Below are 13,649 nucleotides of genomic sequence, written 5' to 3' on the forward strand. Positions count from 1 at the left end.
GCAATTGACCTTCCCAAAAATGGCGAAGGAGGCCTCCCTCTCCTCCATGCCCTCCCTGGAATGTATTGTCAGCCTTGATTGATCTGCTTTCTAACTGGTGTGAGGTGATACCTGGTGGTGATTTGATTGCCCTCTCATAATAATTGATAAGGGAGAGCCATGGTTTTTGTGCAAAAAATTAAAACACACAGTGGGTGTAAAAAGCCCTCTTGACATTTGCTCTCTGAAAGGTGCTTGTGTTTTGAATTGTTTTTACTTACCTCCCCGGGCATTTTCTAGGTCTCTGGGAACTTCTACCGTCTCCCAGGCCTCGGGGCTCAAGGCTGGTCAGGCTCCAGGGCTATGACACAAGCCCAGGTCACTGAGGGCTCAGGGAAGAGTCGTGGCATTTTGTGTGTTAATGTGTGTGTGTGTGTGTGTGTGTGTGCCCTCTTCCTTTAGAGTTTTCATTTTTTTTTTTCAATTGGAATTGAGTTCATTTTCAATGTTGTGCTTCTTTGGGTGTTAGGTACCCTAACTGTTATCCACGCATTTCATTTCAGGCTTTTTTTTCCATACAGGTTGTTAGAGAGGGTTGAGCAGAGTCCCTGATGCTGGACAGTTGGTCCTCGTGACGACTTTCTGTATGCTAGTGGGGATTCGTCAATCCCAGACTCCTAATTCATCCCTCCCTCCTCCCCCCACCTTTTTCCATTGGTAACCATCAGTTTGTTGTTTTTTTTTTTCCTGGGTCTGGGCATTGCTTTCTCTTAGGTCAACAGGTCCGTTTCTGTCCATTTTCCACTGCCTGTCCAAGTGACATCACAGGCTATTTGTCGTTCTGTGACTGAGGTCCTTCACTAAGTATGATCAGCTCGGTTCATCTGTGTGGTTGCAAAAGGCAGCATTTCATTCATTTCTATTTATGGCTGAGTGAGAGTCCCTTGCATCTGGGTGCCACGTCTTGCTGGCGCATCCATCTGTCCATGGACATGTTTGTTGCCTGCTGACCTTGGGATTGCAGATTATTCTGCAGTGAACATTGGTTTCGCCCGTTGTTTCCACCCTTTGTTTGGGAATCAGAGTTTTTCTTTGCATATAGTTTCAGGAGTGTGATTGCGGGACCCATTGGTAGAGATCCATCTGTATTTGTATTTATCTTCTCTGAGGGTGCGACCTTCAAACCTTTGCCATCGTGATTCCTGTGCTTTTTCCTTCCCCAAACGACCGTCGGATGGGTCCCTTTCCCCTGGGCCCTATCCCGCTTTGATTCTCTATTGCATTTTTCCTGATCTCCTCTCTGATGGCTGTGAAGTGGTATCTGGTTGAGATTTCTATCTGTCTCTCCCTAATGCTTGCTGCTCTTGTGCTTAAGCAAAATCACCACCGCAGGAACTCATTCTGCCTGCCTACCACTCACCTCTTGAAATTTGCATCTTGAATGGGGCTTCTTTTTTGAACTGTTTCTGATGACCAACCCTAGGACGTTTCTGGAGGTGGGGTGTCATTTCCAGGGCCCCAGCGCTTTTGAGTATCCAGTCCCCAGAAGCTTTGGTTTTCAAGGTGTTGTTACAGGACGTATCCATAAGGCGGCAGCACGTTTCCATTTTGGGGTCTGGGTGGGCGGCAAGCAGAGCTTTAAAAGAAAGTGGCTTTCCTGGGTGGGAGAGGAGGGTGGACAGGCCGAGAAGAAACAGCCGAGGGCTTGTGCTCCTTGCTGTTTCCCGGGACGTTTCCCACCCCCGACGGATGCCAAGCCCTGACAGACCGCTCCGCTGAGGACGCTGTGGTTCCTAGGTGGGGAGACAGCTCCATGCGAGGAGGCTGCAGCGGGGAATCCCACCGGCGTGAGAGTTGCGCACCAGGTGACTTTTGCAAGCTCTTCCAGTCCAGAGCACGCACCGATCCTTGGATGCAGAGGGTGCACCTGGATCGTGAGATCATGGTCCGGTCCACGTGGGACCAGACACTCCAGGTCTCAAGGGAGAGACACGTCCTCCCCAGCTCTCTCAGCTGGCCCAGAGTCCAGCCTCGGGGGCCCCAGGCTGCTCAGGCTCCGGGGACGTGACACAAGCCCCAGTCACCGAGACTTCAGGTACAGAGCCTTGGCATTATCTTTTTTTTTTTCTTCTTTCAATTTCAGGTCTTTTGTTTATGTTGGAATAAAGTTGATATTGTATGTTGTGTTTCTTTGAGTGTTTAGCATCCTGTTTCTATTACACATTTATATAGAAGTATTCTTTGTTATTTTTTTTAAACTGTTGGTTTTTAGATTATTTTGAGTAGTGTTCCCTTGTTGATTAGGTCCTCCTTGACTATTTATATGTATTAGAATTGATATATTACTCCTGTACTTCTAATATATCTCCCCACTTAGCTTTTTGCTTCGTTAAGCATCAGTTTATTGTCTGATTCCTGGAATAGGTTTCCACTTTGTAAATGGCTATGTTTGTATTAGTTTGTTGATGCCATCTCATGAAATCATAGGCTACTTTTGCTCTCTGCCTGACGCCCTTCACCAGTATGATCAACTCTAGGTCCATCCATGCTGTTGCAAAAGGCAGTTTTTCATTCATTGTTTTTTTTTCTTGTCTGAGTCATAGTTCATTATATATACGTACTACATCTTGACACATCCGTCTCTCTCTGGACACTCCTGTTGATCCCACTTCTTGGCTCTCATATCATAAATTATGATGCAGTGAATGTTGTTTGTATGTTTCCTTTCGAATGTCAGGTTTTCTTTTCTTTTTTTTTTTGCATTTATGTCCAGGAGTTTGATCACCGGCTCAACTTTTTGTGGTATTTTGTAAAAATACATATTTATTTATTTACTTGTTTGGCTGCCCTTGGTCTTAGTTCCAGTACCCAGGATCTTTATTTGCAGAATGCAGACTCTTAGTTGCTTAGTTGTGGCGTGTGGCATCTATTTCCCTGACCAGGGATCAATCGAACCTGGACCTCCTGCATTGGGAGCATGGAGTCTTAGCTTTGGACTCTCAGGAAGTGTCCCTCATTGAAATTTTTTTTTTTTTTGAAGGGGAACGTTCCTACCATTCTAAGTCTTATCCGTTCATATTCCCAAAAAGAGTGAAGGAGAGTTCATTTTTTCCTTGCCCCCCAACATTTATTACCATTGTGACATCTTTTTCACTCTCCTCTTTCACTTTCATCAAGAGGCTTTTTAGTTCCTCTTCACTTTCTGTGATAAGGGTGGTGTCATCTGCATATCTGAGGTTATTGATATTTCTCCCAGCAATCTTGATTCCAGCTTGTGCTTCTTCCAGCCCAGCATTTCTCATGATGTGCTCTGCATATAAGTTAAATAAGCAAGGTGACAATATACAGCCTTGCTGCTGCTGCTAAGTTGCTTCAGTTGTGTCCAACTCTGTGCGACCCTATAGACGGCAGCCCACCAGGCTGTTCTTGTTCTCAAGGCAAGAACACTGGAGTGGGTTGCCATTTCCTTCTCCAATGCATGAAAGTGAAAAGAGAAAGTGAAGTCACTCAGTCGTGTCTGACTCTGTCCATCACCAACTCCCAGAGTTCACCCAAATCCATGTCCATTGAGTCGGTGATGCCATCCAACCATCTCACCCTCTGTCGTCCCCTTCTCCTCCTGCCCTCAATCTTTCCCAGCACCAAGGTCTTTTCAAATGAGTCAGCTCTTCACATCAGGTGGCTGAAGTATTGGAGTTGCAGCTTCAACATCAGTCCTTCCAATGAACACTCAGGACTGATCTCCTTTAGGATGGACTGGTTGGATCTCCTTGCAGTCCAGCCACTAAGGCTACCCTACCACTAGGATATTGGAGACCAGTTGACTTTTCGAAGCTCTTGCATCTTCCATGTCCACCATCACTTGGGTGCAGTAGGTCTGGTTGTGCTGCTGCAGCGCCCGCCTGGGTCAGGAGAGTTTGGTCTCCATCAGCATGGACGAGGTATTAGAGGCCCAAACGGGGCTCATTTGCCAGACTATCCTGTCTTACCTCCCTCGGCCCCACTGCAGTACAGCCTTGGGATTCAAGTCTCCTCAGATTTAGGGATGTCAAAGCAGTCAGGGTCACCGAGGCCCATGGTGAATATAATGAGCACCCCCCCTTTTTTGGGTCACTGTTTTTTTTTTAATCCATTCATCCATTCCTGGATACTCTAGGTTGCTTCCATATCTTGCCTCTTGTAAGAGATGCTGCAGCAGGTAAGTGGATGCAGATGCCTTTTTCAGTTAGTCTTTTCTTCAGATAAAACCTAGAAGCAGAATTAGTGAACCCCATTGCAGCTCTATTTTTAATTTTTTGAGGCACTCCATACTGTATGCAGGTCAGGAAGCAACAGTTAGAACTGGACATGGAACAACAGACTGGTTCCAAATAGGAAAAGGAGTACCTCAAGGCTGTATATTGTCACCCTGCTTATTTAACTTATATGCAGAGTACGTCATGAGAAACGCTGGGCTGGAGGAAGCACAAGCTGGAATCAAGATTGCCGGGAGAAATATCAATAAACTCCGATATGCAGATGACACCACCCTTATGGCAGAAAGTGAAGAGGAACTAAAAAGCCTCTTGATGAAAGTGAAAGTGGAGAGTGAAAAAGTTGGCTTAAAGCTCAACATTCAGAAAACGAAGATCATGCATCTGGCCCCATCACTTCATGGGAAATAGACGGGGAAACAGTGGAAACAGTGTCAGACTTTATTTTTTTGGGCTCCAAAATCATTGCAGATGGTGACTGCAGCCAGGAAATTAAAAGACACTTACTCCTTGGAAGGAAAGTTATGACCAACCTAGACAGCATATTGAAAAGCAGAGACATTACTTTGTCAACAAAGGTCAGTCTAATCAAGGCAATGGTTTTTCCAGTGGTCATGTGTGGATGTGAGAGTTGGACTGTGAAGAAATCTGAGCACCGAAGAATTGATGCTTTTGAACTGTGGTGTTGGAGAAGACTCTTGGGAGTCCCTTGGACTGCAAGGAGATCCAACCAGTCCATTCTAAAGGAGATCAGCCCTGTGTGTTCTTTGGAAAGACTGATGCTGAAGCTGAAACACCAGTACTTTGGCCACCTCATGTGAAGAGTTGACTCATTGGAAAAGACTCTGATGCTGGGAGGGATTGAGGGCAGGAGGAGAAGGGGACGACAGAGGATGAGATGGCTGGATGGCGTCACTGACTCGATGGACATGAGTTTGAGTGAACTCCGGGAGTTGGTAATGGACAGGGAGGCCTGGCGTGCTGCGATCCATGGGGTCGCAAAGAGTCGGACACGACTGAGTGACTGAACTGAAGTGAACTGATGCTATTTTCCACAATGGCTGCATCACTTTACAGTCGCAGTTCCCATCTTCACCAGCACGTTTCTTGGTGATACAGCCACTCAGCTACCAGGTGATGTCTCATCGCCATCTTGTTTTGCATTTGAAGATTCACAGATTTTCCTGAGCACCCTGTACATGCTTGGGTTGGATCCTCTGTCTTATTTCAAGCTTAAGCCCATGCAGTAATATTCTAGACGGTTCCACATACTGCAAGTTTCTCAAATAGCCTTTTCTCTCTAGCTCTCAGGACCTTTATGTACTAGGTATATGTGCTCAGTTGCGTGTGACTCTTTGGGACCCCACGGACTCTAGCCCACCAGGTTCCTCTGTCCATATGATTTCCCAGGCAAGAATACTGGAGTGGGTTGCCATTTCTTCCTCCGGGGGATCTTCGAAACCCAGGGATCGAACCCACATCTCCTGCATTGCCTGGCGGATTCTTTACCACTGAATCACCTAGGAAGCCCCAGAACTTTTATTGTTTCTAATTAATTTATTAATAGAACTGCAGTTGTTGGTCTGGAGGACGCATTAAAGACCCCTGGATGCCTCATATACTACGCACCTTGGCCAAGGCCTAAAGGGCTACAAGGTTCGGTTTTCCAATCTGTGCAATGGAGTGGAAAGCAAGGGATGGGGTTTAACTTCACCTCTCCCCACCTCCCCACCCGCCACCACCCCCCGACTCTCAGCCCCTGAACTTCCAGTAGTTATGTAAGGATGTGAGAGTTGGTCCATAAAGAAGGCCTTTTCCAATTGTGATCTTGGAGGAGACTCTTCAGAGTCCCTTGGACTGCAAGGAGATCTAACCAGTCAATCCTAATCGAAATCAACCCTGAATATTCATTGGAAGGACTGATGCTGAAGTTGAACTTTCAATACTCTGGCCACCTGATGCGAAGAGCTGACTCACTGGAAAAGACCCTGGGGCTGGGAAAGATTGAAGCGGGGAGGAGAAGGGGATGACAGAAGATGAGCGGGTTGGATGGCATCGCCACTCGATGGACATGAGTTTGAGCAAACTCCGAGACAGAGAGAGAGAAAGAGGACAGGGTAGCCTGGCGTGCTGCAGTCCATGGGGTCACAAGGCGTCAGACACGACCTAGCAGTTGAACAACAACCCCAAGTTCCGGGGTTGGGAAAAACGTATAATCAAGGAGCGTCACCCGGCCACTCGGAGAAGGCAATGGCAACCCACTCCAGTGTTCTTGCCTGGACAATCCCAGGGACGGCGGAGCCTGGTGGGCTGCCGTCTATGGGGTCGCACAGAGTCGGACACGACTGAAGGGAAAAAACAAAACAAACCCGACCACTCGTTCCGGCGCCTGCGCAGAAGCCGCCGCTGCGCCGTTCCTGGGGAATTTTTTTCCGGCCTCTCGATGACTCGGCGCTCCTACGTGTTTTCTCCCCCGGTCTTTTGGTTTCGGTGCCGCCGCAGGCGTGCCTGCCGAGCGCCGAGGTGTTGATGGAGATGGCGGCCGCGCCCGAGTGAAGGCTTGTGGAGGCCCGGAGCCCGCGTCTGACGACTGGACAGGCCTGAGCGCCCGGGGGAGGCCCGAGCAGGGTACAGAGAAGGCCAGGCGACTCTCCGGGTTGGGGCGCCACCCCGCTTCGGCAAGCAGACGGGCGGTTGGTGGCGGTGGCCGGGTGGCCCTGTGTTGTGGTGGCTGTGACTTGCGTGGTGGGCGCCGGGCCTCTCCTGCCGCGCGCCCCACCCGAGTGTCCGCGGTGCTTTTACTCCGGCCGTGGCTGCGCGGGGACGCGTTAGCGGTGTTGGGTTCTGCGGCGGGGGGCTGCGTGGTCCCAGGCTGCGGCGAGCGGCCGGCGGCGCTCGCGCTGGACGAGGAGTTGCAGGAACCGTGGGCCTTATTTGGATTTCGGACAGGATTTCGGGTATGCGGGTCTCGCTTGTGTTGTGGACGTGGGGCCCAGCTAGGTGGTTTGTAGTGGGTGTTTGGTTACGTGATCTTAAGAGTTCGTTCATTCATTCATTCCCTCCCGGGGCGTTATTGGGATCATCGGAGGTTGGTGCCGGGCACTGACCTGCGGGTGTGGTGGTAGGAACATGGACGTGGCCTCTGCCCTCACACAGCTCACAGGCTGTGGGTTTTCGTCGCTTTGTGTACCTGTGGTTACAAATTGAGGTTAGTGCTGTGAGGAGAGGTGCCAGGGACAGAACACCCTGAGCAGTGCTTTTTCGAGGACGTGAGGGTGCCTTGAGATTTCGGGAGTGGTGTTGGATTTGCGGCTGGTTGGGTGAGTGGGAAGAGAGGAGGCTCGGGTGATCCTCTGGCTAGGAACTGCTTGTTCTTTCAGCGGCTGTCTGTGGAAGGGGCTGAGCTGTGATTGTATGTAATCATCGGGCTTTTTCACTGGAGGAAGAAAACAGGAACCTCGTGTTTCATTTGTTTATTTCCTGGGACACCGACCCCGCTTGGCTTTGATGACTGGGCAGTCCCTCCTCAGTGGCCTGTAAGCGGGTCCATCGGCAGCTCAAAGCTGAGGTTCATACGTTCCTGCTCACTCTCCACCCTCGTTTGTGGCCTCAGATTCTTGAGAAGTTTTTCTGGCTTTGGTGGAATGGTTTTGCCTACGTTTTTCCCTGTGGCTGGGAGTCTTTTCAAGTTGACATTGAAAGTGACTTTGTCCAGGCTGGATAAAACTGAAAATGTAACTTATTAAACTCTGAATTGTTTAAGCACTGGGTTCTTTTATTTTTGAGGCAGGGAGAATGTTAGGTTTGCTGGTTTATGAAGTCTAGTAAGTTTATGAACAAGTACCGTACAAAATAAGACACAAATATATTTTTCTTTTTTTTGATAAATATTTGTGTTATTTTCAGTTTGAGGCGATCAAAGTAGATTTTTCTTTCTGATCACTCAAGTTTCTAATGCTGCTCCTTAGACTGAAGTTGACATTTTTGTTTGGTTTCTAGGATAGATGCTATCCCTTTAACATCAGTGCATTTCTGATACAGATGCAAAAACTCCATATATGTAGTTGAATAAATGGTCAAGGGAAAGAGAGTCAAGTAAAAATTTCTGCTTGTTGAGAACTACTTCAGACATGGCATGCACATTATGAAGTTGGAATAAATGTTAGAGAATTGACCCTTTTGATGTTGTATTTTCCTTTCTTATCTTCAGGAGTCTGTGCTTCCCTCTTCATTGAGTTGTTGTCCAGTGATGGTCTCAGCTTACAAAGTTTTAGGTTTCCGTCTAAGGATTTGGGAAAGCAGTTTGTATTCTCAGACTTGCACTGGAAAACATTAAGTACCCATCTTGAATTGTGAAAAGAACAAGGAAAGTTCTCAGTTGCTGCTAATTTGCCTGAATTTGTTACCCCCTCCCTTTTCTTTTTTCCTTTCGCAGGACTTCTGCTCCAGAGAGGACACCTCATCTGGGACCATGATGCCACTTCCGCATCGTCTGGGTGCTGCTTGATCCCTTGTCTAAGCTAATGCTGTGGGATCCCTTGTCTCTTGTGGAGGAATCCAGCTGACTCTTGGCATGAGGCCCCTGCGTTTTGGGGGTTGAGAGAGACACCCCATGGCGTCTCTGGATGACCCAGGAGAAGTGAGAGAGGGCTTCCTCTGCCCTTTGTGCCTGAAGGACCTGCAGTCTTTCTATCAGCTGCAGTCACATTATGAGGAAGAGCACTCCGGGGAAGACCGTGATGTCAAAGGGCAAATTAAAAGTAAGAGGCTAGGATTTCCTGCTTATCCTGTTCTGTCATTTGGAGCTTTAACTCATGGGATGGTTTTTATCAGCTCCCATGGATGCCACTGTGGACTAAAAAAAGATGTACAAGTTGAGAGTTGTGAGTTAAGTTTTATTTGGGGCAAAATGAGGACTGCAGCTCTGGAGGCAGCATCTCAGATAGCTCTGAGAGACTGCTCCAAAGCAGAAGTGGGGGAGAGTCAATATATAAGGTTTTGGTGAAGGGGGAGTTCAGTACCATGAAGCACTCAATTTACAACAGGTTTTTTGTTAGTCATGAGGGTCTGATGTCACCATGAAGGGATTTAGTGCTTCTCTAGATATGAGGAGATCCAAGGATTGAGATCATAAAATCTGTTCCTAAAAACACCCAACTATCTAAAGAGCTGTCCCACCAGATTCCCTGGAGCGCAGAGCACCTCCCTCCACCCTGAACTCCCTCAGGGGTTGCTGAAGGTCAGCAGCTAGAGCAGCGTGGGGTTCAGTCTCCAGAGGCAGGTGGCACACACTTTGTTGTTCAGTTGTTGGCAATGCTCTTGGTAAGTGCCAGTTTGTAGTTGACACCACCATCACACGATAACTAAGAGTAAGTTAATAATAACAATAGAGAACATGTTTCTAGTGTTTTCCATGTTCAGTTCGGTTCAGTCGCTCAGTCGTGTCCGACTCTTTGTGACCCCATGAACTGTAGGCCTACCAGGCTCCCCCATCCATGGGATTTTCCAGGCAAGGGGACTGGAGTGGGGTGCCATTTCCAGGTTTTTTAGCAGGCAGTATTAAAAACACTCCCCTGCATCAATTTCATTGAATTCTCACCATAACTGTATTGTCAATGAGCCCCATTTTTCTGATGAGGATTCCAGACACACACATGAAACGCCGAGATAATGCCTACACAGTGAGGCTTCACATATAATGTGAAGCTGCACAGTGAGGTGGAGCCTGGCTCTGAACCCAGTAAGTGTAATTACTGTTCTCTGCTGTCTCTTCTAGCCTGTTTGAATTATCCAACTGCCAGTGCCAGAGGGTTTTGGGGTGGAATTCCTTTCCTTTGCTATGTAAGCGGAGGCACATTGTACACCCGTTTACCTGTCACAGATTCAGGCTTTCCTGCCATCCTTAATTCCTTCACTGCACCTTGCCCTCTGCAGCGCAGGAAAAGGAAGGTATGGTTGAAATGTAAGGAGGAAAACCCACAGAGGTGAAACTTGGTGTCTTCCAAGTTTCCAAACTTGGTGAGCTTCCAAGGACCCTCAGGTCCTAAAGGGTTGTAAAAAGAATTTTTGAAGGCAATTTTTGCTGTTCAGAGTATTCATTTCCTAGATTTCAGACTCTAACCCCTAAGTACGATGCTGGTGCTCTGGAACGCTCTTTCCTAGTGATTCAGTTAAGTGCTGGCCACACTTCTGAAGGCAATGAAATTAAAAAGGTCTGATGCCGTATTCACAACTTTGTCGGGTGGGAGAGAAAGGAGTGATCCATGTATTCCTAAGTGGACTTTGGCCTCCACACATGTGAGTCACACACCGCCTGTAATCAAAATAATCTCACTCCCTGTCTCACTTTTCAGTTCAGAAAAAAAGTTGTTGAAAGCATTACTACTTATAACCTCTGACAAAAAATATGACAGCTGAACATTTCAGAATCCTGAGGGCTACAGTGGACGAGGTGGCTTCTGGCTGCAGAGTCTGGAGCAGCCTCTTAGGAGGCTCTTAGGAGACGAAAGAGAAGAAAGAACAAGAGAGAAATGTGTGTTCTTTCACATACTCTCCCAACAACCCTGCAGGAAGGTGGTTGATCTCATTTTACAGAGAAACAGCAAGACTCTGAGATGTACAGTGACTTCTCCAAGGTCACGCAGGGATTGACAGAACTAGGCCTTGGCCCCGTGTCTTCCATGCTCTGCCCGTGGCATCACAGCGGAGGTGAGGCCCTGTATTCTGATCACAGCGAACACTGCAGCTGGAAAACTAGCAAACAAATGAACTGCTTGTCTAAGTGGCCTTGGGACAACTGAGGGGCTCCGTGGTTTTCCGTGAACACCCAGTCACGGTGTCAGCTGGACTGGGTCGTATACTGGGATTCTGCTAAGGCTTTGGTGCTGGTGGCTAGAGAGGTTAGAGAGTGGTGTCTTCACATTGCTGGGACGACTGCGCTTCTATTAGGGAAAATGTGTAAGATTATTGAAATAATAGATAGAGGACCTTTTGTTTCCGTCTGAAAGGAAGTGAGGGCTAATCGTGAATCCTGGCTAGAAAGAGACTGGAAGTTATCAAATTTAGTTCCTCTTTTCTGTCAGTGTTTCTCTCTGCTTTTGTGTTTCTGCCTCCTTTGAGAGACAGTGGATTTCTTGTCAGCTTTGGCTGTGAAGGGAAGATGGGCAAAATGAATCAGACACCTAGATTTTAGGCCCCTCTCCTTTCATCTGGCTCATAATCACAAAACATTTGCAAGAAGTCAAGACTCCGGCTTTCTTCTCAACTAATGGAAAGGAGAAACGTGGTACTGAGCTGAAATGCTGTGGGCTGATCAGATACTGGAAACTACGTCTCCACGTGGAGTTCCTTGCTCCTTCCTCCTGCTTCCTTTACTTGACTTGTGGGTGCTTGGAAAACCTGGGACTGGAAAGAACTCTCAAAGATGATGCCAGCTAAGGGGCCAGGCTGCGAGCACGAAAGCCTGCTTTTATTAGGGAGGGCGTTCCTCATTTTCCGTTTAGCGTTGGTCACAATGGAAGGCTACAAGAGGAACCTTCTTTGGTTGACTTAAGCTTTGGTTCTAACTCCAACATAGCCTCTTAAAAGTAGCCTCACCATCCCTTCAAGGGCAGGTTTTGGGCTGTTTTCTCTCCTAACTCCCAATATCTGGCATCAGAGGGACACTGTGTCTACAGCCCATGGTCCTCCTGGTGCCTTCACTAAGCTTACTTTATTTATTTTTTAAATTATTTTATTTATTTATTTTTGATCTTTTGGGGGGACTGTTTTCTTTCCTTCTTGTTTTTAATTTTTATTGCAGTACAGTTGCTTTACAATGTTGTGTTAGTTTCTGCTGTACAGCAAAGTGAATCAGCTATACGTAGGCAAACATCCCCCTCTTTTTTAATTTTCTTCCTGGTTAGGTCACCACAGAGCATTGAGTAGAGTTCTCTGTGCTACACTGTGGGTTCTAGGCTTCCTTTGTAGCTGCCTTCTGCCCCAAAGCCATACAAAACCTTTCAGGAAGGGTTCATTGCCTGGTCCATCTTGAATTGAGGACATGTGCCTTGTCTGAAATGCATTTTGTTTTTTTTTTTACCAGAGCCTTTTCAGGACACAAGGGCTGTCAGTTGAATTATCTTTCCTGATTCTCTCTGTTCCTCTTAATCAGCCTCTTATTTGGGAAACTTAAAATCTGGGAGCCACTCTGGTGTTCATACAGATTCTGATTCCATTTGTCTTGCTGGAATCTGGGAGGCAAGACCCAAGGCTAGGGAGTGACTTGGGGGGGAGACGATGCTCTCTGTAGTGTCCTCATGCCCCTGCTGGCTAGCCCTCCCTCCACCTTTCGAACTCTCGACTGGGCGTTTTTGTCCTCATAGGAGCACATGGTTCCTTGTATGTCCTTCCTTGGCCTCCAACTATTAACTGTCCTTGAAGTTCTTGAATTTTATCTGAAGTCTGTTTTGCAGCCCTAAGATTGTAGACTAGACTTAATCATAACAGTACTGCTGAAATCACCATCTGCAGCTTTCTTATGGGACCCGAGACCCAGGGGTTCCCTTCTGTACTACACGTCCAGCATGTACAGACCTTTCATAGTATTTGTCCAGGTCTTTGAATCCAAGAGTCTTGACCTCAGAACCAATTTTCTGGTAGGGTTTGCTTATGTTCCTCAGCCTGCCATTGAGTCTCCCCTTAACTTCATAATTGATTTAAATCAATTATTTTTTTAAGCGAGAAGATCCCTATAATGATACGGGCTGGAGGATGGGATTGGGACAGTGGTCCTAGAAGTTTGCCTCCTTCCCTCCTACTGCTTCTGTCCTTGAAGAATGAAAGAACCCTGGTACAGGAGAATTCATGAAATGCACTGGGAGCCTGTTGATGGGGGAAATCTGAGTGCTGTTCCTGTAGCACCTCAACACTCCACTGGTATTCTTCATGGATTCATATGGCGTTTGTTCCATTTTTTAAGGTCTTGTCCAGAAGGCTAGGAAAGCAAAGAACAGGCTGTTGAAACGGGAAGGAGATGATCGAGCTGAATCAGGCACCCAAGGATACGAGTCTTTCAGCTATGGAGGGGTCGATCCTTACATGTGGGAACCCCAGGAGCTTGGTAAGAAATGCTTTTCATTCATTCATTCATTATTGAGCGTCTGTATGTTTTCAGAGTTGGCTGAAGAGACACCAGTAAACCTGCATGGTTGTAAGCGTCCCATGACCTTTGTGTCCTAGTGGGGGGAGATACAGAGAAGGTAATGGCACCCCACTCCAGTACTCTTGCCTGGAAAATCCCATGGATGGAGGAGCCTGGAAGGCTGCAGTCCATGGGGTCGCTGAGGGTTGGACACGACTGAGTGACTTCACTTTCACTTTTCACTTTCATGCATTGGAGAAGGAAATGGCAACCCACTCCAGTGTTCTTGCCTGGAG

The 13,649-nt window shown here is 47.4% G+C and overlaps 1 protein-coding gene across 5 annotated transcripts in view; it reads left to right on the plus strand.

The window, feature by feature from the left end:
- The first annotated feature begins 1,668 nt into the window (after positions 1-1,668).
- RBSN (rabenosyn, RAB effector) overlaps positions 1,669-13,649 on the plus strand; it is a 28,028-nt gene continuing 16,047 nt past the window's right edge. The window contains exons 1-3 of one of the 5 annotated variants that reach the window (XM_070776941.1): positions 1,669-2,074; positions 8,668-8,992; positions 13,192-13,332. In XM_070776941.1, the coding sequence (XP_070633042.1) occupies positions 8,845-8,992; positions 13,192-13,332 (289 nt within the window). In that variant the 5' untranslated portion in view covers positions 1,669-2,074; positions 8,668-8,844. Of the gene's footprint in view, positions 2,075-6,674; positions 6,911-6,937; positions 6,960-7,015; positions 7,190-8,667; positions 8,993-13,191; positions 13,333-13,649 lie in introns of those variants that run through there. The other 4 variants (XM_070776938.1, XM_019984708.2, XM_070776939.1 and 1 more) reach the window with 4 other exon arrangements.

This window comes from Bos indicus, chromosome 22 (assembly GCF_029378745.1).
Source record: "Bos indicus isolate NIAB-ARS_2022 breed Sahiwal x Tharparkar chromosome 22, NIAB-ARS_B.indTharparkar_mat_pri_1.0, whole genome shotgun sequence".
Lineage (NCBI taxonomy): Eukaryota > Metazoa > Chordata > Mammalia > Artiodactyla > Bovidae > Bos > Bos indicus.